The sequence below is a fragment of the Lynx rufus genome, unplaced genomic scaffold (assembly GCF_022079265.1).
Source record: "Lynx rufus isolate CCGP_SWC_20201006 ecotype Redwood Valley unplaced genomic scaffold, mLynRuf1.p SCAF_9, whole genome shotgun sequence".
In the NCBI taxonomy this organism is placed as follows: domain Eukaryota; kingdom Metazoa; phylum Chordata; class Mammalia; order Carnivora; family Felidae; genus Lynx; species Lynx rufus.
The window spans coordinates 109,871,170-109,897,041 of NW_025814897.1; the positions used below are offsets into that span (position 1 = coordinate 109,871,170).

General features: G+C 47.3%; 1 protein-coding gene across 1 annotated transcript; it reads left to right on the forward strand.

The window, feature by feature from the left end:
* The first annotated feature begins 500 nt into the window (after window positions 1-500).
* On the forward strand, window positions 501-25,827 carry BBS1 (Bardet-Biedl syndrome 1). The gene is made up of 18 exons (XM_047070701.1): window positions 501-558; window positions 892-968; window positions 1,103-1,137; window positions 4,458-4,730; window positions 4,846-4,892; window positions 5,036-5,074; window positions 5,194-5,266; window positions 8,119-8,250; window positions 8,987-9,093; window positions 10,448-10,568; window positions 10,734-10,892; window positions 12,300-12,369; window positions 12,855-13,013; window positions 15,638-15,771; window positions 16,767-16,901; window positions 17,520-17,606; window positions 17,835-18,250; window positions 25,541-25,827. Exons 1-17 carry the CDS (start codon window positions 512-514, stop codon window positions 17,919-17,921), a joined length of 1,782 nt encoding a protein of 593 aa, XP_046926657.1. The 5' UTR covers window positions 501-511; the 3' UTR covers window positions 17,922-18,250; window positions 25,541-25,827.
* Window positions 25,828-25,872: the final 45 nt, after the last annotated feature.

Below are 25,872 nucleotides of genomic sequence, written 5' to 3' on the forward strand. Positions count from 1 at the left end.
AAAATTAAAAATAAAACATTACAGGAGACTAAAAACTATAGAAACTCTCAACGTCAGTCAATCCTAGGATTTAATCTCTTAACCCCGTGTTTTGTTTCTCCGAGCCCAGACCGCTAGAGCAAGATGGGAAGAAAGGACATAGAACCTTTCCAGCCCGGTTAACCATGAGGATGAAGAGGGTAAGCAGTTACTCTCACTGCTCATAAACACTAGAAGGGCTTCCCTCCAGGCCTTGAGGCCAGAGGGTCCTGTCAATAACCCAGAGATTCCAGGGCCCCCAAGTTCAGGCTGGGAAGGAGCAAAGGTAAAACCTATGAGCTGGGACGAGAGACTGCGCCTCAGCAGGCAGAAGCTCAACCGAGTGCAGCGTCTGCCGCACGGTGACCTCCCTGCCCTGGGCCGGAAAGCTGAGTGCCCGGAACCTTTGTACGCGCGCTTCCCCGAGCCCGGGCGTTATTGGGCGTTGCGCTGCGGCTGGCCGAAGCCGGTTGCCAAGGCGACGTCTGCGAAGATGGCTGCTGCGTCTTCGTCTGATTCCGACTGCGGCCGAGCTGAGAGGTGAAGGCCGGGGTCTTCGAGGCCTCCTTTCCTATAAATGTAAAGAGGGGGTCTTGGGCCCTGGGATCTGGGCACCTGCGGTTCTCGGAAGGCACCGGGTGTCCTTGAACGGATTTTAGGGATCAAGTAGGGAAACTGAGGCCCAAGGAGTGAATATGCGTGTGTGTGACTCGGGGTCACTCAGGGAGCCTGTGGTGGAGCCTGGACTTGGACCCAGAGGTTCTGTATCCCCATTTCAGAGCGCCCTACACACTTCACTCTGAGACTAGCCCCCTCAAAGTTTTCTTACTCTCCCTTGGGACTCAGCGCCCAACTCTTTCCCTCCTCTCCCAGCAACGAGGCCAGTTCGAAATGGCTGGACGCACACTACGACCCCGTGGCCAACATCCACACCTTTTCCAGCTGCCTGGGTGAGTCTCTGGGACCAGGAACCCCTGCTTCTGGGTGGGGGGAGTGGGGTGGGGTGGAGGGGTCAAATAATGGTTCTGTAGTGAAGCCTCAAAGCTTCTGAAACCCCGGTTTATGGCCCTTTTGTGTTTTCCAGCGCTGGCAGATTTGCATGGGGATGGGGAGTACAAGGTAAGCATATCCCCTCAGCTGAAAGAGAATTGGGGGGTGGGGAGATATCAGAAATGAGGTTTCCTGATGGCTCCAAAGGAGTTCAGCGTAATCTGGAGCTCATGTACCCTGAAAAAGTACATTTAGTGTTAAATTTTATTTTTATGTGGACGGTGAAGAGGACTTGTTGATTTCAGAATACAGACTGCAGAAAGCAAAGCAGAACAAAATGCTGCTGGGGATTCTGCCAAGACAAAGCCTCTTAATTTTGTTAACTTGACATAATTCCTTGCTGGAAGGGCACATCCGTTGGTTGGGAGTGGGGCGTTGGAATCTGGAGAGCAAATAGAAGGGAGGGAAGAGAGAGTTTTGTGTTTATTAAAAGAGCAAGGGGCATCTGATTGGCTTAGTCGTTGATGTCCGACTGTTGTTTTTGGCTCAGGTAGTGATCCCAGGGTCACGGGATGGAGTCCCACCTAGGGCTCTGCACTGAGTATAGCCTACTTGGGATTCTGTCTCTCTCTTTTTCTGCTCCCTCCACCGCTTGCATGCTCTCCCTCTCTCTAAAATAATAAATAAATAGGGGCGCCTGGGTGGCTCAGTTGGTTAAGCGTCCGACTTCAGCTCAGGTCATGATCTCATAGTTCATGGGTTTGAGCCTCACATCGGGCTCTGTGCTGACACCTCAGAGCCTAGAGCCTGCTTTGGTTTGGATTCTGTGTCTCCCTCTCTGTCTGCCCCTTCCCTACTCATGCTCTGTCTCTGTCTCTCAAAAATAAGTAAACATTAAAAATTAAAATAAATAATGAGCATAGATTTTAAGATTAGCCATGAGTTACTAATTATTGAAACTGGATGGTATTTGGGGGTTCATTATATTAATCTCTCTGCTTTTGTATATGACTGAAAACTTTAAATCATAAAAAGGTTAAATTATAAGTTTAATAAAAACATCAAGATAAATAAAATATAAATAAATAAATTTTAAAATTAAAGGTACAGGTTTTTAAAAGATTGAGAAATATTTGGGGCTTGAAGTGGGTTAACATATATTGAGTGTCCATTTCTGGAGTAGACCCTCTTTGAACATTTTCACATACATACATACATACATACATATTTATTCCCAATTTGTTAATGGGAAAATAGATTCAGACTGAATAAGCTTAGTGAGTTTGTAAAAAGTGGCAGACCTGGGTCTGGTTGCATTCCCAGTCATGTGTTTGTTCCACTATGGCTCAACCATGGGCACTGAACCCACAGTGGGCATGTTATTTGGGCAGTTAGAAGATAGGTCTGGAACCCTATGCTTCACGGAGAGTACAGGAGAATTCAGTGGACATATGCCCCCAATTCCTGTGCTTAAAGCATTCTGCAATTTGGCAAGTGTGCAGTGAACCTCTACTGTGTGTCAGGCATTATGCAGACACTAAAGTCAGAAATGAATCAGGGGGTGCCTGGGTAGCTCAGTCGGTTCGGCATCTGAGCGGCTCAGGTCATGATCCCACAGTTTGTGAGTTCAAGCCCCACATCAGGCTCTGTGTTGACAGCTCAGAGCCTGGAGCCTGCTTCAGATTCTGTGTCTCCCTCTCCTTGCCCTTCGCCTGTTCACACTTGGTCTCTCTCTCAAAAATAAATAAAGACTTAAAAAATTAAAAAAAAAAAAACTATGCTTAAAAAAAAAAGAAATGAATCAGTACACAGTCGGGAAGAGATACAGACACTGCCCTTAATTTATCCATCGATATGGAGTGAATACCTAGTGTGTGCTTGGCACTGGATTTATAGGAGTGAAAGGTGTAGAAATCACAGCTCCAATAACTAATGTGAAATATTCGATGCTTTTGTGAAATAACTTTTAAGAGCTAGTTTGTTGATTCCCAGAATCTAGCCCAGTGCCTGGCCCAAATTGGGTACTCAGTAAATTTTTATGGAGTAAACAAAAGGATGTTAAAATTGAATATATGGAAAGTATTATGGGAGCAGCAGGGAGAGAATAGTGAAATCTATCTGGAGGCACCAGGAGGCAGTGACATGTGAACTGGGTGTTGAAGGATGAAAGAAATGTATCAAGAAGGTATGGAAGAGGGGAGGGGGGAAGCATTCCAGTCAGAGGGAACAGCACAAGTAGAGGCACAGAGACTTGGAAGTTTATAGCATATTTTGAAAGAGTAAATTTGAAGTTAGAAAGGGAAAGCCAATAAAAGTAGTAGTTGGGCACCTGGGTGGTTCATTAGGTTAAGTGTCCAACTCTTGATTTTGGCTAAGGTCAGGATCTCATAGTTTGTGAGTTCAAGCCCGAAGTCGGGCTCAGTGCTGTCTGCTTGGGATCCTTTCTCTTTCCATCTCTCTCTGCCCCTCCCCTGCTCACGCACACTCAAACTCTATAAATAAGTAAGTAAGTAAGTAAGTAAGTAAGTAAAATAGTAGTCAATACCACTGGTTTAGACTCAGACAGACCTAGATTCCAGTCCGAGCTCCGCCACTTGCTTGAGTGACTTTTACCTAACATCTCTAAGTCACAGCTTCCCCATCTGTGCAATGGGGCTAATAATAGTACCTATCCCATGAGTTGTTGAAAGGACTAAATGAAAGGATGCATGTAGTGCCTGCTGTGGCTCCTGGCACACTGTACATTCTCAGAATCCAGATGCTCTGTGGCAGCCCCCATCCTGGCTGGAGAATAGCATAGATTGGAAGGTGATGGAAAACAGGTTGGAAGCCAGATCAGAGAGGCCTTGAAGGCCTCACTTGGGAGAATGGGCTTGCTTGGCAGACACAGTAGCTTGGAGGATAGTTTGGAGGGTGGAAAAGAGAGACTGGGGAGCTTGGTTCTTCTCTCTGTCCACAGAGCACATCCTGTCTGCATGCATGCTTGTGTTCTCTTCCCATTTGGAAGCCAGGCTTCAGAGGCCCAGATATGAGTTTCCAGCACCTCACTGACTTTAGCCACTGTTCACTCTCTAGAATAGTGCCTGGCATGGAGCAGGTTCTGAAGAAGTGATTCCCAAATGAATAACGAAAACATCATCTGCCACCTACTCCTCACTAGCCTTCACCAGGTTGCTTAATTCATTACCTCATTTGATTTTCACTACAAGTGTCATGAGATAGGTATTCCCATTTTGCGGGTAGGAAAACTGAGGCTCAGGAAGTTTAATCAACTCTCCCAAGGTCATATAACTTGCAAGCCTTTTTGCAGAGTCTCCTTGCCCCACACCTTTGGTACATTGATATAGGAGTGAATGAATGTGCACTGGCAAAAAGGCTAAGCCCAAGAAGGGGGTCAGTGGAGAGGTCTTTAGACCCTGAGCCTGGAATAAGCCAGCCTCTTTCTACAGCTGGTGGTGGGGGATCTTGGCCCAGGTGGGCAGCATCCCCGCCTGAAGGTGCTCAAAGGACCCACAGTGCTGACTGAAAGCCCATTACCTGCACTGCCAGCTGCGGCCGCCACCTTCCTTATGGAGCAACATGAACCCCGGACACCAGCTCTGGCACTCGCTTCAGGCCCTTGTGTGTATGTGTATAAGAATCTTAGGCCCTACTTCAAGTTCAGCCTGCCCCAGTTGCCGCCAAACCCCCTGGAACAAGATCTTTGGAACCAGGCCAAGGAGGTAAGTGATGTCGGGGATGGGAATGAGACGGCAAAGATGGCCGCCACTGAGTCATCCTCATTCCCTGCCTGCCTCTGGAGCTCACAGACTTAACCTTATTCCCTTGCTGTCACAGGACCGGATTGACCCCTTGACGCTGAAGGAGATGCTGGAAGGCATCCGGTGAGAGCCCACTTTCCCCTTCATATGCCTCCCACCCCTCCCTTAACCCCCCACCCCTTCTCCTTCATCCCTCCCGTGCTTGGTCTGAACCCCAGGACCCTGTTCCTCAACTAAATCTGCCACGATTGCCCCTCTCCTTTCAGGGAGAAGGCAGAGGTGCCTTTGTCGGTACAGTCACTCAGGTAAGGGCCCTGTGGAGGACCGGGGCTCCAGAAGCTCCAGGGGGAGGGAGTGGCTGTGGAATGACCTGTGGAGGGAAGTAGGCCCAGGGCATGCAGGTGCCAGTTCTCTGTGTGTGCAGGTTTCTACAGCTGGAGCTGAGTGAAATGGAGGCATTTGTGAGCCAGCACAAATCCAAGTCCATCAAGCGGCAGGTAATGCCCCTTTGCTCTTTATTTCCCTATAAAAAAGGTGGGCAATTTTTTTAAAGACCTCATAACATCAGTGGTAAATTCTACAACCAACCCCCGCTAGTGTCACTTTATAGTTTCCTTTCCAGCCCCTGCCACACGTAATGGTCACAAAGCTGCAGGGCCTTACGTTTCCAGTCAACAGTGGCAGCTTTGAATTAACATATGTAGTTACAGAACTTTACATACCTTTTCTTCTCTTAAGAGTAAAGATAACATATTTTCATTAGAGAATAAAGAGAAGTATAAAGGAGAAATGACTATAATCTTACTACCCAGTGGTACCCATTCTTACCATTTTGGTACATTTTCTTACAAATATGCTTTATAATTTGTTTTCCTTGAGTATGTAACATTATATCTTGAGCATTTAAACAGTCTTTAAGAACTCCATTCTTGGGGCGCCTGGGTGGCTTAGTCAGTTGAGCATCCGACTCTTGATTTCAGTTCTGGTCATGATCCCAGGGTTGTGGGATCAAGCCCCATGTTGGGCTCTGCACTGAGCGTGGAGCCTGCTTGAGATTCTCTCTCTCTCTCTCTCTCTCTCTCTCTCTCTCTCTCCCTCTCTTTCTCTCTCTCCCTCTCCCTCTCCCTCTCCCCCCTCCCTCCCTCCCTCCTTTTCCCTCTCTCCCCCTCTCCCCCTCTCTCCCTTTGCCCCTCACCCCCATTTGTTCTCTCTCTCTCTAAAATAAAATTTTTTTTTTAATTTTTTTTAACGTTTATTTATTTTTGAGACAGGGAGAGACAGCATGAATGGGGGAGGGTCAGAGAGAGAGGGAGACACAGAATGTGAAGCAGGCTCCAGGCTCTGAGCTGTCAGCACAGAGCCTGATGCGGGGCTCGAACTCACGGACCGCGAGATCATGACCTGAGCCGAAGTCGGATGCTTAACCGACTGAGCCACCCAGGCGCCCCTCTCTAAAATAAATTTTTAAAAAAGGTTTAAATTTAAAGAAAAGAACTCCATTCTTAATGTCCCCTTGATTATTTCCTTAATTGTCAATTATTTCATTCATAGTTTATGTAACTGTTCACATGCAGGTCATTAGCTAAGAAATGTATCCCTTTTGTTCACTTCATATTTTTCTTAATTATCATTTTAATGGTTTTATTGATGAACCTGTTCAGTAAACTCTAGTGATTCCTGACCTAGGGGCTGACCCTCAGTCCCATCCCAGAGCTGTTCTCTGCATTTTTGAAAGCCTCATGGGAACCTTCCACTTCCTGTAGAAGCCACTTGAGCCAACACATTGGCCAACGCATGCCTCAGCTTTTGGCTAGCCTTAGACCAATTCTGTGGGAAATATTGTCTCCTGCTGATCAGCAGCTTAAATCCGCTGGTGTCAGTATCTTTGAGTACGTATAAAATCATGAAATGAATTAATTATTGCTTCAAAGATGCAGTTTAGGGGAGTGAGGCAATCTTTCCAAGATATATGTCATAGCTATATAATTGGGAACCATTAACATCCACGTTTCTGTAACCTTTTTCTTTCCACTAGGCATTGAGAATGATTCCTCTTTTTTAATCTTAAAGATAATCACACGGGTTGAGTAGGTGGCTCAGTTGATTGAGTGTCTGATTCTTCATTTGGCTCAGGTTATGACCTCACCGTTTGTGAGATCAAGCCCTGAGTCAGGCTTTGTGCTGACAGCACAGAGCCTGCTTAGGATTCCCTCCCTCTCTCTCTGCCCCTCCACTGCTCATGCACACTCTCTCTCTCTCAAAATAAATAAAAATAAACATTAAAAAAAAAAGACACAATGAGCAGTTTTATCCAGAGAAAATTTTGGTCCTGCTAAATTATTTTCATAGGACAAATTCCTAAAAAAGGGATCATCCTCTTCTCTTTTAAAAGTTTTCTCTCCAGGGGAGCCTGGGTGACTCAGTCGGTTAAGCGTCCTCAGGTCATGGTCTTGTAGTTCATGAGTTCGAGCCCCATGTCAGTCTAAGCTCTGTGCTGACAGCTCAGAGCCCAGAGCCTGCTACAGATTCTGTCTCCCTCTCTCTCTCTGCGCCTCCCCCGCTCACACTCTGTCTCTCTCTCAAAAATAAATAAACATTAAAAATAAATAAAAAAGAAAAGTTTTCTCTCCAATCACAATTATAAAAGGAACATGTGCCCACTGTAGAAATTCTACAAAAGCACAATGAAGAAATTAAACATTACCTGTGATTTCATTGTCCAGATAGAACCAATTTGAGTAAATGAGTTTCACCTGCCAGCATGTGCTTTTTTATTCATATATTTTTAAACGAGGATTATACTAACAACATTTTACCCATTTTTTCTCTGAATACGTTAGAAGCGTTCTCTCTGTCATTGAATCTTCTTTTAAAAGTGTGATTTTTCTTTAATGACTATGTGGTTTTTGATCAGATGGAAATTTGTAATTGACTTAAACAGTTCTCTGTTGTTAGAAAGTTAAGTTTGTTGCTGGGGCACCTGAGTGGCTCAGTCGGTTGGGTGTCTGCCTTCGGCTCAGGCTCGTGGTTCGTGGGTTCAAGCCCCACATTGGGCTCTGTGCTGACAGCTCAGAGACTGCAGCCTGCTTCGGATTCTGTCTCTGGCTCTCTCTGTCCCTCCCCGGCTTGTGCTCTGTCTCTAAAATAAATAAATATCAAAAAAATTTTTTTGAAAAAAAAAAAAAGTTAGGTTTGTTGCCATAAATACTTTTGTACATAAAACTTACATCACATCTCTGATACTCTTCCTCCTCTTTTGCTCTCTTTCTTCCCTCCTGTGGTGTCCTTGGGGTATCTGTGGGGATGGTGGGTGGGGACCCCCTGGCTGACTCCTGGAGTTCTTCTACAGACAGTCATCACCACCATGACCACCTTGAAGAAGAACCTGGCTGACGAGGATGCTGTTTCCTGCCTGGTGCTGGGCACTGAGAACAAGGAGCTCCTGGTGTTGGACCCAGAGGCCTTCATCATTTTGGCCAAGGTCAGTCAGTATGGGGCCAGGCCCTCGGCACAGCTGAGGCCCAGGCTACATTCCCTCCCTCTACTCCCTCCCCCATCTCCCGCCCCTAGTTCTTGGTAATACACATTGTAGAAAAATTATAAAATGTAGATGAGCATAAAGAAAAAAGTATATGTCCAAAAATACCACCACCCACAATATCTACTATTAAAGTTTTGGCATGTCTTTCTGGACATTTTTATATTGAGACACAGATATATAACTCATAAATAAATTTTTTTTTACAAAAACGGCTTTGTGGTAAGGATCACGTAACCTGCTCTTTTCACATACTAGGAACTCATCAGTGTCTTTCTATATCTGTATAAAACCACATTAGCTTCTTTAAAGGCCACACAACATCCATTATATAAATGGACCATAATTTATTTACCTTATCACTCATTGTATGTTTACATTGTTTTCAGTTTTCACTACTGTCAGCACCAGTGCAGTAGGCCTCCTTGCCCAAACCCCTGTGCATGTTTATCTAAATACGTCTTTAGGGTACATTCCTAGAAGTGGCATAGTTTTGTCAAAGGTATAGACAAAACTGTTGCCGAGTTTCCCTCCGGGAAAAGTATACAAAAACTGTGACCAGCAGGGTGACGATGAGGAGATTGGGACTTTGGACAAGGAACCAACTCACAGGCGTTATTTCAAGGTAGGGAAGGATGGGCACCAGAAAAATTGGGATGTTTGAGCCTCTCTTTTGCAGATGAGCCTACCCAGCGTCCCCGTCTTCCTGGATGTTTCCGGCCAGTTTGATGTGGAGTTCCGGCTTGCTGCTGCCTGCCGCAACGGGAACATCTATATCCTGAGAAGGTAACTGCATCGTGGTCTGTGGGGCCAGAAGGAACATCTCAGAAACCGGCTGGTTTCAGGGGCTTTGGGGCTGGTATTTGGGAGTGGAAAGAGCTGGGAACTTGGCTAGGAAGGTGAGCTCACGTGCATAGGGGGCCACCTGCAGGCCTGTGTGATGAGCAGGCAAAGTGAGAGACTGGGTAAGGTGGCTGTAGCACGTGAGCAGTGCAGTCAGTGATGGGAAGAAACAAAAACAGCCTCCCATTTGCTGTATTGCTTTATAGGTATGTGACACTTCTTTATGCTTTAGGCTGATAATCATTTTCTAATTAAAGAAATATTTTGGAGCACCTACCATGTTTTAAGCATTATATAAAGCATAGAGGATGTATTGCTAAATGATATAAACTAAACATAGGCCCTGCCCTCAGGGGAAGACAGATGTTAAAGTCAACCAAGCAAGATGTATTTCGAATTGGATGCATGCTTTGGAGGAAAAATGCAAGCTCAGTGGGCAAAAATAATAGGGCCAAGGTGATCAGTGAACACCTGTCTATGGAGATAATTTGGAAGGTTAAGAAGGAGCCAGTTATTCCAAAAGTGGGGAAGAAGTGTTGTAAGCAGAGAAAACTTAAGCAAATTCAAGATAGAAAAGACATTGCCATGTGCTCCTCAAGCTTGATGGTCAGGGGGGAGGGTGGAAAGAGATGTGTGCAGACCAGGCATGGCCTGTTAGGACATGATAAAGATTTTGAGTTTGAAAACTCTTATGGGGTTTAATCAGAAGAATATTATGAGCCATTTATATTTTTAAGAGATTACTCTGCTGGGTGGAGAGTAGATTGGAAGGAGGACCAGAGACCAGAGGGAGGCTCTCGGATGGGTCATCAGATGGGATATGATCATCTGATGGCCATCATATGAAGAAAGGGGAGCCATAGCCTGTGATTAGTAGGCAGGAATTACCCCTACTTTCTTGATAAGAGAAACTACGATTTAGAAGCTGGGAAACTGAAAACAGTGCATCTACACATAGCAGACTTCTCAATGCATTTCTGATAAATTGCTCCACTGCCTAAGTCCAGTGGCACTTCACCTAGCCTAAGTACACTCACTGTAAACCATTAAATGCCAGGTCATCACACAAATCACTGTAGTGAAGGCAGCAGGGAGACTGGGAAAGAAAACACACTTCATGTTATCCAAGGTCACACAGCTGCTAAGTGGTAAACGTGGAAACAATACTATGGTCATCTACTTTGGGGCCCAGGTTCCTTCAGGGATAGTCTGTGGGGCTTAGAAAGAGGAGTGTCAGCCAGGGAAGGCGAGGCTTGGAGAGGCTCTGGAGCTTGGAGAGTATGTCTTTATTCCACAGAGACGCCAAGCGCCCCAAGTACTGCATCGAGCTGAGCGCCCAGCCTGTGGGGCTTGTCCGGGTACACAAGGTCCTGGTGGTGGGCAGCACCCAAGACAGCCTGCATGGCTTCACCCACAAGGTGTGGCCTTTGGGCAAGCATCACCCCCCAGCCCCTCCATGTATGTGTCTCTGGTCCCCCTTAGCAAGCGATTCCTTCTGGTGTCTCTTTCCCTGCAACTCCAGCCACCCCTTCTTTCCACCTGTGTCCTGAACGCTTCCAGGGTAAGAAGCTCTTCTCTCCCAGGGTAAAAAGCTGTGGACAGTGCAAATGCCAGCAGCCATCTTGACCATGAATCTCCTGGAGCAGCACTCCCGGGGCCTGCAGGCCGTCATGGCTGGGCTGGCCAATGGAGAAGTCCGCATTTACCGTGATAAGACCCTGCTCAATGTCATCCGCACCCCGGTGAGTTGCTGACTCCGCTTTGTTCTGGTCCCACCTCTGGGGCTTCTTAGCTGCCTCTCCTGATCCCCACCTGATGCCCTTGACTTTTGATGTATCTCAGAAACATTTGTTGAGCATCTCATGTGCACAGCCCATGTGGGGGATAAAACAATGTCTAAATCCTGCCTTCAGGGAATTTATAATTTAAGATGACAGCTAGCCAGAGACACCGCTAATTCAAATACAAGCAAGTCTAAAGCGGAACAAAGTAGTGAAAAAGCACAGAGGGGCCTAGCACCTGGGGGGGGGTGGTGAAGGATAAATGGGGGTGGAACTCACAAGCCATTTCATAGCAAGTGGCAGTTCCTCTGGGCCTTGAAACAATTTGCCAAGTGAATACATAAAGAATATTCCAGACTGAAAACAGCATGAACAAAGGCTGAGAGGCATGAATGTTCTTGATTAAGGAATACAGGTGGCTTGAGGAATTTGGATTAGAGTTTTCAAACACTAAGTTATGGGTCATTAAATTAATTTAACGGGCCACAACCAGCAACATAAAAAAGAAAGCTCAGAGGGGGCACCTGGCTGGCTGGCTGGGTAGAGCACATGACTCTTGATCTCAGGGTCGGAAATTTAAGCCCCACATTGGGCATGGAGCCTACTTAAGAAAAAGAGGGGCACCGGGATAGCTCAGTCAGTTAAGCGTCCAACTTCAGCTCAGGTCATGATCTCACAGTTCGTGGGTTCGAGTCCCCCATCACGCTCCGTGCTGACAGCTCTGAGCCCGGAGTCTGCTTCGGATTCTGCGTCTCCCTCTCTCTCTACCCCTTGCCTGCTCATACTCTGTCTGTCTGTCTGTCTGTCTCTCTCTCTCTCAAAAATAAATAAGCATTAAAAAGGAAAGAAAGCTTAGGTTATATCACATGTGAAACGTGTGTGTGTGTATGTGTAAAGTTTGAGAGCAGTTGGTTTGAACTATAGGCCTGCTGTAGGGGTGGGAGGAGGGTAAAGAGGAGAGGGACAGTAAAGGGAGGTTGGAGTCTGATGTGGAAGGCCTTAAGTTGTTGTAACCAAGAGGACAAAAGCCATGGGAATTTTTTGGCAGAAAATAGACACGATCCTGTTTATATTTTTGAAAGGCATCAGTGTGAAGGACAGATTAAGGAGAAAGACCAGGCTGGGGACCTGTTAGAAAGGTGACCCCAGAAGCCCAATGACATTCAGTCTGGAACTGTGACTGCGGCAGTGAGATTGGATGGGAGATGAGAAATAGAGGAAATATTTCAGAGGCAGCATTGCCCCAGGCCTTACCTCACATCTCTTTATTCTATCATATCTGGGGTCTCCCAGCCTTATCACTCCACCCCAGTCTTGCTCTCCTCTCCATGGTATTTTCCCAACTAAGTCCTGGTGTCTCCACCACAGGATGCAGTGACCAGCCTTTGTTTTGGCCGGTATGGGCGGGAAGATAACACCCTCATCATGACCACACGAGGTGAGCAGACTTAGACCTGGCAAGAGTTTTAGAGTTAGACGCAAAGGTGACAGGCTAGATCCTAGGAAAGAAGATGTGGATGTGAAGCATAGGCAGGCCTGGGTTTGGGAAGCAAGGCTTGTAGACACATGTCCTGTCTGAGGCCAGCTCATCAGCAGTTTGGTTTCACTTCGCAGGCGCCAGCGTTTCCAGTTCACCCCAGTCTCCTCAGTGTCTGAGGAGACATCACAATATTTAATTAACATTTATTATGTTAATTAACTATTAACATCATAATAGTTAATAAGTAACTACTGAATGAACGGATGGATAGTAGGACATTAGTAAAACATCCTTTATTCCTTCTAGATACCCAGAATCTCAGCAGGAAGACAAACATGGACAGAATTGGGTCTATATGAGGCAGATTGTTTGGGGAGGAAGGAATGGGAATGTAGGGTAGAACTGGGGAGGACAGATCTGTTTCTGTCTGTCCACTTCCCTAGGCGGTGGCCTGATTATCAAGATCCTGAAGCGCACGGCAGTGTTTGTGGAAGGGGGAGGTGAGGCGGGCCCCCCACCAGCCCAGGCCTTGAAACTCAACGTGCCCCGAAAGACCCGGCTTTACGTGGATCAGACGCTGCGAGAGCGGGAGGCTGGCACCGGTGAGTCTCAGGCCAGGTCCTGCCTCTTCCTTCTGCATTGCTCTAAAGCAGCAAGAACTGGGTGAACCCGCCTGGGTGCCCCAAGCACTGGGCAACCAGGCAGCTTTCCTGCCTCTGGAAGTCCAGAGACAGCCTAGGAGGTGTCCCCTACCTCCAATAACTGCCTCAAGGTGGGAGATCCTGTGGGTGAGGGCACATGCCCTTCGAATGCAGAGGGGAGAACAGTTGCTTCTAGATGCAGGAATTCTCATGAGAGAAGCTGAATTTGACCAGGGTTCTTCCTTTTCCTATTCAGTTTTTCTTGCTCTTTCATTCATTCTTCCCTTCATTCGGTACCCAGGATTATGCCAGGCCTTGTGCCAAATGCCTTGAAATAGGTTTAGACCCCTACCTTAGGAACTCAGTCTACCTTGCTAATTTCACATGCGTGACAGATGTAGAAGAAGTCTCTGCAAAGGGCTGTTGAGACTCACAAGAGTGAGGAAGTTTGCCTGGGCGCCTGGGAGAGGCTTCAGAGAGAGGTGACACTGGACTTCACCCTAAAATGATTATAAGTCCACCAGCCAGAGAAGGATAGGGAAGGGCGATTCAGGCAGAGGTGTGAGTAGAGTCACAGGATCCTACCTGGATTTCAGTGGCATCTTCCACGTGGTCGCGGGTGTAGTGCAGGAAGGCCAGGGGGGCCAGACCAGGGGCTGGAAAGGCAGGGCAGAGCTGGCTCCGAAAGGGCCTGGAGTGCAAAGCTAAGATGTTTGGTTGATTCTAGGTAGTGGGGGCTGGGAAAGATGTTAAGCCGAAAAATACAGTGACTCGACCAGCTCTGTCTTATAAAGGGACCTTGCTGATAGTTTTAAGGGGTAAATTAGAGGATAAAAGAGCTAGCAGGCTGTTGTAGCTGAGAGAATCCAAGAGAAACAATTGAAACATTCAAGAAATAATTAGGAAGTTCTCTAAAGTGACCAAATGTAAAATATGCAAAATTCAATAATTTGGTATATACCAAGTTGGAAAATCCAAAGTTTCCATTCACAATGGCAACAAAATCCCTAGAAAATGTCAGTCTAAGAAAGAAAGTTATAAAACTGCTCTCAAGAACGTAAAAGATCATCTGAATATTTCAATGATGAGACTCTCAGGGTAGCAAGACCTAATGCTTTAAAGCTGCTGATTAATTAACAGCTTCTAAAGTTAATCTAGGAACATAGCAATGTTACAGTGAAAATCCCTATAGGGTTTATTTTGAGGACTTGCCAGTTGATTTTCAGTAAATCTAAGAAACTGGGGGATGGAATTTAAGAATGAGGGGGGACCTTTGGGGTGCCTGGGTGGTTCCGTCAGTTAAGCATCCAACTCTTGATTTTGGCTCAGGTCACGATCTCATCATCGTGGGTTTGAGCCCCTCATCAGGCTCTGGGCTGATGGTGCAGAGCCTGCTTGGGATTCTCTCTCTGCCCCTCCCTCCACCACCCCTCTGCCCCCCACAAATAAATAAACATTAAAAAAAAAAAAAAAGAATGAGGGGACATAGCCTCTCAGCAGAAGGAACTATATGAACTAGAAAGCTGTAGGAATTAGCAGCTGTGGTGTGATACGGAGATTGATATCGATCCAGGGCACATTTAGAAAGTCCGGAAACAGACCCTCGTGTATGGGAAAAGTCAGTTTATGTTAAAGGTGTTGTTTCAAATTAGTGGGGAAAGGAAAGCCTGTCCAAAAAACATAATTGGGACTGCATGCTTCTAGAAAAAAAAAGTTAGAACTCTACTTCATACCAGACACAAAAATGAATCTGAGTAAATTAAAAATAAGTTGTAAAAGTACTAGAGGAAAAAGGAAAGACTAATAGACGGGCTAACAGGCTAACGTCCAGACATGAGACCTCTGAGGGGTGGGAGGCGCCTGACACGCGTGGAAGGGCGAGGACCAACTGGCAAGCCAGCGTGCTAAGCCTGGAAGAGGGTCCCGGGGGAACGAAGAGGGCATGGGCTCTGGAGGCGGCTTTGAGGAAGAGTCCTCAGACCTTGGCAAATGAGTAACCGTGAGAGGTGAGCCTGGGCACGTTGGTGGATGGGGACGCAGTGACGGAGTCGGGGGAATGACGTGCGTGTCCGCGGTGTTGAGTTCGAGATGTCGATGGGACGTCCGGGTGGTGACCATCAGGCAGCTGGAAGCAGGACTGAGAGTGGACGTGGGCCCGGTCCTGAGCGGGGCACTGCGGCCTCGGTAGTGACAAGTCCCCACCCTCAGGAGCTCGAGGCTGTTCCTCAGTGGAGTGCTCACAGCCGGGGCAGGGCATAGAGGAAGAGGACCGAGGACAAGACTTAAGGGAACACTAGCCCTTAGGGCGAAATCGAAGGAGCCATCCCGGAGAGTGGGATTGTGCGGTGGTAGGAAACCAGAAAGCAGGAGGCAGCCAGCGTGTGGCCCACGGCGTCCAGTGTCACCGGACCGACGCCAGGCTATTGCACCTTGGTCCTCCCTTTCCCACGTTCCCAGCTCCTGCGGCCCCTGCCTTCCTCTTGTGCTGTCTGAACAGCAGCCCGCGCAAGACACCCTCTCCCCTGCCTCTGCCCCCTCCTTCCCTCCTTCCCTCCGGCACCAGCCCTTTGTGCGCCTCTCCTCAGCCATGCACCGGACCTTCCAGACCGACCTCTACCTGCTGCGCCTCCGGACTGCCCGCGCCTACGTGCAGGCCCTTGAGTCCAGCCTGAATCCTGTGTCTGTGACAGCCCGGGAGCCCCTCAAGCTGCACGCTGTGGTGAGCACCCAGGGCTAGGGGGCAGTCAGGCCACCTCGGGGCCAGAGGGGCAGAGGGCAAGGGTGGGTAGGAACCCCTCAGCCCCAGAGCCAGTTCTGAGCCCACTAGGCCTTGTGCCCCCTTCTCCCCTCCCAGAGGCCCAGAGACCGAGTGTCTGTCTTCCTGTAGGAGGGTGCTCTCTCTCCTCCCCTCTGCTGTGCTGCCTCTTCCCCTCAGCGGGCCACACTCTCTAGCTCCTTCAGCCCATGCCGTGCCTCAAAACAAGCCCCCGCATTTGGGGCAGGGCACACAAGTAGTCACCTTGGGACATTTCTTCCCGGGACTGGAGGGACTCTGACGGCTACGGTACAAGGAAGAAAGCTGTTTGTTTGTTTCAGTAACTGTGGGCAGCCTGGGGGCTAGGACTGCCTGCTACAGGGAAGGGAAGTCCTGAGACGTGCACGGGAGGAGGAGACCCTGCACTCAGACACAAGAAACCGCAAGGTCATCTGGACTAAATTGGTCCCAGAGGCGTGCTGTCTGACCCAAATGGGTTTCCAATTTCTCTTTCCCTAAAGGAAGTAGATAGATAGAGAGAGAGGCTACAAAACAACTGAGAATGAAAGGGAGGAACATGAAATCCCTGTGCCTACCCTAGGGTGAGAGTGGGAGGAAGTCAGATCCTGGGAAGAGAGCGGCAGGGACAGTGGTGAGGCCATAGGTGGGAGCTGGGCTTTCGTCTCTGGGCCAGCTCTGCCTCTGACCAGCTTCCTGTGCAGTCTACATCAAGCCCCTTCCCCCACTTGGCCTTTGCTGATCCCTGTACAAACAGGAACTAGCCTCTGGGCTTCTGAGGGGCCTTTCGAGGGGCAGGACGATACATTAGAGCAGTTGGAACAGAGTAACTCGAGAACATTGATGACAAAGCAGGAGGACAGGGCCAGGGCACATTGGGAGTCATTGCCCAAGGCCACTGTTCCTAAGGGCTTCCTCCACCCACCCCAACTTCTCCACAGGTTCAGGGCCTGGGTCCCACCTTTAAGCTCACACTTCACCTGCAGAACACCTCAGCAGCCCGACCCATCCTGGGGCTGCTGGTCTGCTTCCTGTACAACGAGGTGCTCTACGCCCTGCCCCGGGCCTTCTTCAAGGTACTGGGCTGCCCCACTGAGACATGGATTGAGGGGAAGACCAGGCTGGGGCCTGATTAGGTGCCCACAGAGCCCTAACAGGTCAGTGGTGAGGGAGCTGGCAGGTGGCCACAGCCACAGACCAGGCTGGGGTATGGCAGGGTCCTCCCCTGGGGAGAATGCCCATGACCTGCCTTGGCTGCTTTTCTCCCAGCCTGAGAGAGGTCTCAAGGAGCCACACGGAAGGTTCTAGAAGAGCCAGAACCCAGAGCCCATCCTGCCTCGCAGCCATGCCTGCGGTGGGAATGGGAGCCTCTTTCTGCCCCAAGGAAAATTTTCCACAGAGTGAAGGGCCTAATTTCCCCCCCAGATCCAATTTGATCCTAAGTTGGGAGTACCAGAGGCTGAGAAAGACTCTGGGATTGGTCTGAGTTTAATCCTGGACATACATGTGGTCCTCGAGCGTCCACTCCCCTCACTGAACCCATATGCCCTGTGAATGGGCCCATCAGCCCCACCCGCCCTGCCAGGCCTATGCTGAATTCAGCTGCTACAGCAGGTGTGAGAGTGCTTTGGAATCTGCCAAACAGTGTCCAGGCATGAGAGCTGATTTCCTTACCTGTCTGTCGCCAAACCCAGGTCCCCTTGCTGGTGCCAGGGCTCAGCTACCCACTAGAGACCTTTGTGGAGAGTCTCAGTGACAAGGGCATCTCGGACATTATCAAGGTAGGTCGCCCACTGTTGGTACCACGTCGGGGAGACAGTGAGAGTGAGGTGGACAAGGCCCCCACATGGCTGCCAGGTCCGGGTGGGTGTCTGCAGCCTCCCCATCCCCTTTGACAGAGCCCTGGTGGCCTGTCACTGGGACCAGTGCAGACCAGGCTGGGCTTGGCCTTTGCAGGGAGCGGGGAGTAAAGGGGGCATGCCCCTACTGCCACGGCACTTCCTCCGTAGGTGCTGGTGCTTCGTGAAGGCCAGAGTGCACCCCTCCTGAGTGCCCACATCAACATGCCTGTGAGCGAGGGGCTGGCAGCCGCCTGACCCCTGGACTGGTGTTAAAGCCCCTGTAGAATCGGGACCAGGAAGATTCAGCCGCTTCCACTCATCTGGGCAGAGTCAATGGCCCAGTCCCCGAGCAGCAGTGTGTTGGGGCCACGGTTTCCTTCTCCTCTCCTAAGTGTCCCCATTCTCACCACCCTGACTGCTGGGTGACCGATAGCAGCAGGTCAGTGAGTACCCAGGAGGTTCAGCTCCTTCCCCCTCAGGAAAACCCAGCCATTTGCCCACCGGACTACTGCTGTCCTTCATCCTCCCCACTTTTGTCCAGAAATCACCCCCAGGGCCGAAGGAAGATCTCTGAAGTGGTCAAGGTGAGATGAGGGGCTCGGGCCCAGCCTTCTCCTTTGCTGCTTTCTGTAGGCACATTACTCCTGGGTTGCTGCAGGCCCGGGCCAGAATTGGCCACGGCCTGGCCTGGGGTAATCAGAGGCTTTTCTTGGGTGAGACCGAGCCCCCTGTTGCTCCCTGGGGTTCCAGAGGCTTGTCTGATGCTGGTCAGATTACAGGCAAAACACATTCTCTGATTTCTCCTTGTGAGCCAAACAAGGGAGCCTAGGGAGTAGTTGCCTCCCCACAGGGGCCTTTCCTGAAATCTTGGCCTCAGCCAAAGTCTCAGGCCTGTGATGCTCCATGAAGATCGCCAAGGGAGGAGGTGGTGCCAGGAAAGCATAGGGCGCCCATGCCAGGAGCTAGTGGCCCCAGCCCCCACCGGGCTTCTGAACACCACACAACTGCCGCTCCTGACTTGGTCGCGCGTGTCCAGAAAGAGCGTCCCAGGAGAGGAAGGCTCAGTTAGAGCACAAGTGGGGCTGGGGTGCGCAGGAGAGGCGTTTCCGGGCCCTGGGGAGGTGGCACAGGAGGCAGAAGCCCAGAACTGCTCTTCTGTGCCCTGGAGCCCAGATCAGTCACGTAAGTGGAAAGTTTACTGGGCAGTGGCATTAGCTGGAAAGGCATGGACCAGAGGTGTTGAGTGAGGCTAAAGACTGAGGGAAAGCACATGTTCAGACCACAAGGGCCCTAGACCCACAGTCCCGGACCTCAGTGCCTCCTGAGCCCTGGCCAGTGTTAGGCTGGTGCTACCAGGGCCACCTTGAACCACTTAGGAGCCAGGAACCCTGCTCCCTGAGCACCTGTCTTTTCCTCTGTATGACCAGGTGCAGCCTAGCATATGGTACCTCAGCCTTGTGGGAAGTAACCAAATCCTTCTAGGCTATAGTTTCCCCACATGTAAAATGAGGCAGTTTGTGACCAAATTGAGCTCTAGCATCCTGTGAGCTTGGCAGCCGCTCTAGAGGAAATGAGGACTCCACTCCAGAAAGGGGGGATTTGACAGGAGTAACTGCAGGGCTTTTGCCCTTGAGACCAAGGGCCCCACACTAACTGCCATGGCCGGGCAATAACCTCTTGTCCAGGACCCCAGCAAGGGATTGGGGTGACACAGCTCTCAGCTCACCCCAAACCCTTCCAAGGAATGCATTCTGGGGCCAGGTTAAGAAAGAATGGGGTATGGACCAAAGAGCCCATCCCTCTCCTCTGTGCAGACCCTGGCCGCTTGTAGACATAGATTAATTGGGTCAGGGTGGTGAAGGGTCTCTAGATCAAGCCAAGTGGGTCACAGTTGGACGAAGCAGGAGGTTTAACCTGCAGAGCTTCCTAAGAGAGCTTGGCAGAGATGGAAAGGCCTGCTCTAGAAGGTAGTAAGCCCCTTATCGCTGGAGCTCTGTCACTGGGGCTGGGCTAGCTCTTCACTGGGCCGTATGACCATACAATCTCTTCTTCCCCAATCATGTGATGACTGTGTGAGCTCGGAACACCAAGTCTAGTTTGTAGCTATTCATGATGATGGAAGTGGAGAAGCTTCTTATGCCCAGCACCTAAAGAGAGTTTGTGTGATGTAATACTATGTATCTATTATTAAAAATACATGAACTGCACTGATGTGGACAAGTATACATAAAGCAATATGAAACCAGGAACAGTGAGTGCATGGTACCCAGTGCACTCACAAGTTGGAGCTCCAGGAGATTGTGTACATTAGGGATGAGGGAAGTTATTATCTTTTAAAAAAGTATTTATCTAAAACCACGTACCTACTTAGTACTATGGAATTAGTTTATAACGAGAAAATTCTCCCCATTCCCCACTACTGCTCCCTTGCTACAATCATTTTCAGTTCTCTTAGCTATTTTTTTAAGTAATCTCTGCATCCAGTGGTGGGGCTTGAACTCAACCCCAAGATCACGAGTCGCATACTCCACTGACTGAGCCAGCCAGGTATCCATTAGCTATTTATCTTAAAAATATGCTTATACTACTCTTGCTTGATTTATCATTCTAGACACTATCTGTTGGGTCCCTATTGTAAAAGGCGAGGCTTTAGCTCTCTTGTGGGGTACTTTGTGCCTTTTCTCCCCAGTTTTTAGGTAAATCAATACTTACTGTTTAGATGGCTGTTTATCTTACTATATGAAAGTTATTCCCTGCAGAGCCAAAATTGGGATATAATTAAATTACCTTTTAATTTTTCATGGAGTTAATAATTGCCTTTTTTTTTTCATTTGGTTAGTTTTCTATATGTAGCAATTGTTCATTCTTCCCTCATCCATTCTGACAGTTACTTTGTTTTTCTGGATACTTTCCATCATCCCCTGCTTCAGTGAGGACTGTTTGCTCTCTAGAACTACTGCAGACTATTTCTCCTGACTAGAGCCTCTGACTCCTGGGCCCCTTCTCTTCATCCTTACAGTTCTTTTACCCCTCATTTGGTGGAGTGTATCCACAGTACTGACTTTAAAAAGTCACTAGAGTTAAAAAATTTTAGTACACTGTCTAAAAATTTCTTTATCCCATTCACATACATGTGTGATAGGTCATAAAATTTGAAGTTGAAAATAGTTTTCATGCAAGAAAATCATTTTTACGGCGGTATTCCCTTGTGCTCTGATTTTTGGTAATGCTGTTGAGAAGTTGCATGCCATTTTTGCTCCTGGCCTTCTTGTTCTGAAATGTCAGGACATGACTTACATGTGTGTCGTTATTTGTTGTGCTGTGAGGTGGAAATGTATATCCCTCACTTCTACAAAATTTTGTTTCTTAAGCGATTTCCTCCCATTTTCTCTCTTTTCTCTGGAATTCTCATTAACCGAGCACCTGATAAATGGGAATTCCAGAGAGAACAGGATTGATTGTCTGTTTTTCTTCTCTCTTCTCTCATATTGTCTTTCTGTTCTATGTTCTGAGAAATTTTTCTTTCAGCTCTTCTCTGGAACTGTTTTTTAAAATTCCACTATTTTAATTCTCAGCTCTTTCTGTTCTGTGGTCAATCTTTAACTATAATGTCTTTGAAAAGATATAGAGGTCACCAAACCATCAGTCAACAAGTGACTTCTATAGACTTATTTCAACATCAGCAGAATACACATTTTTCTCAAGCTCACGTGGAACATTCACCAAGACAGACCACATTCTGGTCCATAACGTAGGCCTTCACAAATTTAAAAGACTGGAAATAATACAGTGTCTGTTCTCAGGTCAAAATGGAATTAAACTAGAAATCGCTAACAGAAGGGTAACTGGAAAATCCCCCAAATTTTCATCATTTCCCCCAAATACGTGGAGATGAAACAACACCCTTCTAAATAACATGTGGGTCAAAAAGAAATCTCAAGGGAAGTTTAAAAATATTTTAAACTAAATGAAAATGAAAACACACTTACCAAATTTGTGGGATACAGCAAAAGCAGTGCTTAAAGGGAAACTTGTAGCGTTGATCTGAAATCAGTAATTTAGAAGTTTCCACTCTGGGAAACAAGAAAAAGAAGGGCAATTTAAGGAGTGACTTGGTGGCTCCCTCGGTTGAGCATCTGACTTCAGTTCAGGTCATGATCTCGGGGTCCGTGAGTTTGAGCCCCGTGTCGGGCTCTGTGCTAACAGCTCGGAGCCTGGAGCCTGTTTCGGATTCTGTGTCTCCCTCTCTCTGCCCCTTCCCCGCTCATGCTCTCTCTTTCTCTCTCTCTCAAAAATAAACATTAAAAATTAAAAAAAAAAAACTACTGGAATTACCAAACAATATAAGATGTGTGCTTTTGATATATTTAAAGAAAAAGATCCTAAAATAGAAGTAGAGAGCATATAAAATGACCAAGCAAATCTGAAAAGCAAACAACTAGAAGGAGAAATAAGATATTTGACATGTAAAACTCAATGGAAGAGTCGGCACAACCACTTAAAAAAGAAAAAAAAAACAGCAAACTAAATAGATTGGTTTCAGAGCTGAAGAAAGACCCAAAGATGTGTGGAAATAATCCAGAATGCAAAAAAACAGAAAATATGAGTTATTAAGAGACAAGGAGGATGGAGTAGAGAGGTCCAGAGTTTCAGTAGAGGCAGAGAAAATAGGTGAAGGTGTGGCTAAGAATTTTCTAGAATAGGTGAAAGACAATTCATAGAATCAGGAAACCCAAGGAATACCATTAGGGTAAATACAAAGACAACAACACGGGCACATCACAGTAAACTGCAGAATGTCAAAGACAAAAAAGTCTTAAAAGTGTTGGAGACAAAAGTGTCTTCAAAGGGGTAACAACAAATAGATAACAGCTGATGTTATTAATAGCAACAATGGAGACCAAAAGACAGAATATTATTTTCAACATATGAGAGGAAATAACTATTAACCTAGAATTCTGTCCCCAGTAAAAAGTAACTTTAAGAAGGGTGATAAACTAAAAGCTAAGAAAAGGTGGGACAAATAACAAAGTAGAAATCTTTCCAGGTACATCAATTACAATAAATATAAATGACTGTTTCAACTGGAAGACAGTGTTGTCTAGACTTAAAAATCCATTTATAGGCTGGTCTCTTCTTTCTAAAATTTTTTTTTAATAACCTCTACACCCAATGTTGGGGCTCAAACCCACAATCCTGAGATCGAGTCACACGCTCCACTAAGCCAGCCAGGCGCCCCCATCTGTAGGCTTTTACAAGACAATTGAAAGTAAAAGAATACAGATTATTTTAATGTATTTGGACTAGAAGGGAACTTAAGGGGCATCTGTTTTATTATTTATTTAATGAAATTTGTCAAATTGGTTTCCATACAACACCCAGTGCTCATCCCAACAGGAAGGGGCATCTGTTTTAAAAGAAACCCACCGTGAACATATTTTATAGTGAAATATTGAAATGATTTCTTCAAAGGCCAGAAAGAAGTCAGGGTGCCCACTACTTTTCCTCTACCCATACAGGAGGGGCAAGAAGATTAAGAGGTATAAAAATTTTAGGGGCGCCTGGGTGGCGCAGTCGGTTAAGCGGCCGACTTCAGCTCAGGTCACGATCTTGCGGTCCGTGAGTTCGAGCCCCGCGTCAGGCTCTGGGCTGATGGCTCAGAGCCTGGAGCCTGTTTCCCATTCTGTGTCTCCCTCTCTCTCTCTGCCCCTCCCCCCTTCATGCTCTGTCTCTGTCTCAAAAATAAATAAACATTAAAAAAAAATTAAAAAAAAAAAAAAGGTATAAAAATTTTAAAGGAAAAACAAAACTGTCTTCTCACAGATTTTATTGTAAACATAGAAAACTCAGAAGAGTTTATAAGTTAATGGTAAGTTTTTGGTTTGCTGTACACAATCTGTTTGCATAAACCATGTACAATAACAAAACATTATCAAATACTTAAGAATAAATCTAACCATGGGGCGCCTGGGTAGCTAAGTCGGTTAAGCGTCTGGCTCTTGGTTTCGGCTCAGGGCATGGTCTCACGGGATGTGAGTTCGAGCCCCAAGTCAGGTTCTGCACTGACAGTGCAAAGCCAGCTTGGGATTCTCTCTCCCTCTGTCTCTGCCCCTCCCCCACTCATGCGCTCTTGCTGTCTCTCAAAAATGAATAAAAAAGGAAGAAATGTGGGGCGCCCAAGTGGCTCAGTAGGTTAAGCATCTGACCTCAGCTCAGGCCATGATCTCACAGTTCGTGGGTTCGAGCCCCATGTCAGTCTGTGTGCTGCCAGCTCAGAGCCTGGAGCCTGCTTCGGATTCTGTGTCTCCCTCTCCTGCCTGTCCCCTGCTCACACTGTCTCTCTCTCTCAAAAATAAATAAACATTAAAAAAAGAAGAAATCTAACCAAAAGAGGCATGATCTTTATGAGAAAAAGTATATAATTTTATTGAAAACATCTAATAGATACACCATGTTCATGACTGAAAAATGCAATTTCATATAGATGCTGATTTTCCCCAAACCGATCTGTAAATTCAGTTGGGTTCCATTCACAATCTCAAAGGGATTTTTATTGGTGGAACTTAACAAGTGGATTCTAAAATTTATGTGGAAGAGCAAGGACCATGGATGGATCTTAGGGAGTCACACAGTAGGGGCAGATAAAATGACCCGTGAGACAAAACGGGACAAATAAATTGCGGTAGATTCAGTGGTTCACTATCCAGCAAGGAGAAGGAACGCCCCACAGCTACACACACTGATTTGGATAAACCTCAGAAACATAATATTGAGTGACTGAATAAACGGTATGATTCCATTTCTATAAAATTCAAAAACATGCAAAACCGATACAAACCTAGGTAACGCAATTACAAGGCAAAGCAAGGGAATGGTGAAGACAGCACAGTGTTTTCTCGACCAGGGAGGGCACAGCAGGGACTTCAAAGAAGTGGGTTCCATCTCTTCTTAAATGGGGCTGGGGAGGGAGTTCCTCTTTATTTTATAAATATCTTCTTGCCTCTCCTTACTATTTAAAAAAGAAAGAAAGAAAGAAAGAAAGAAAGAAAGAAAGAAAGAAAGAAGAAAGAAAGAAAGAAAGAAAGAAAGAAAGAAAGAAAGAAAAGTATTCTGGAGGGGTAAAGTAGCACAGAGTGCCAGGCACACCACATTCCTAACAGTTACAAAATAGTTCTTGAACATGCCATTTGGAAAAAACGAAGTCCTAGTAGCTCAAACCTCTGTGGGTATGGGCAGGACCTGTCAGAAGGATGGACTTCTCTGAGGGTTCCTGGGTGACAAGTCTGCCATGTCACGGGATGATAACCCCCCACCCTTGGCAGCATCTGTAGACTTTTTCACTTAACCCCGTTTGGGTCCAACCCTTCCCCCCCCACCCTCCCCCAGTGCCCCTGAGACCCAAAGCTGCTTCGAGTAGCACCCATCTCTACCCTAGAAGGATAGCTGCTTGGCCGCCAGGGGTAGGGAGTGCCCTGGGGGGAGGGCAACCCAGCTGCCCTTTGGATCAGTCCCCCTACTGTCCGTCCCAACCCTTGCCTTTCACGGTGCCAGGAGAGTTCCTGAGCCTCCAGGGCTCTGGGGGACAATTTGGCTGCTTCTTGGCCCCTCCCTCTAGGAACATTTGATTAATTTCTAATTCTCTGCTAAGAGAGTTAATGAGCCTCCATCCATTTCCCATGTTTCAAAACATCATCAGGTCCTTTGGTCTATTACTGTCTCCCTCCTACTTTCTCTCTCCTTGTAAATTTATACCTGTTTTATTTCTTTACTCTCATTTTAGATTTTAAGAGGAAACAGAGGTAAGCCCATGTGTTTAAACCTGCCACATTTAACAGGAAGTCTATTCACTACATTTAAATAAACATGTTTAACAGGTAGCTCCGGAGAGGAAGAGCTTGGCCTTCTGAGCATCAGCCTCCAGATGCTTGAACATCTCCACCTGATTTCTCTGCCTCGGTTTTGCCTACACGCTTTCCTCAGCTGCGTCAGGACGAAGGCGGAAGCACAAATATCTGGGTTCAACTCCTGACTCCTCCACTCACTGCCCCGTGATCTCATCCCATCAACTCTCATAATTGCTGCCTCTGGTACCAGATCAGCCAAAGAGGCACAGTGAGTGTTGCGGAGATGCTTCTAATTATAAAGCACTGAACCAGGGAAAGAATGTTGCGTTCTCTTTCCCTGGATCCCTACATGCAGCCCTGGC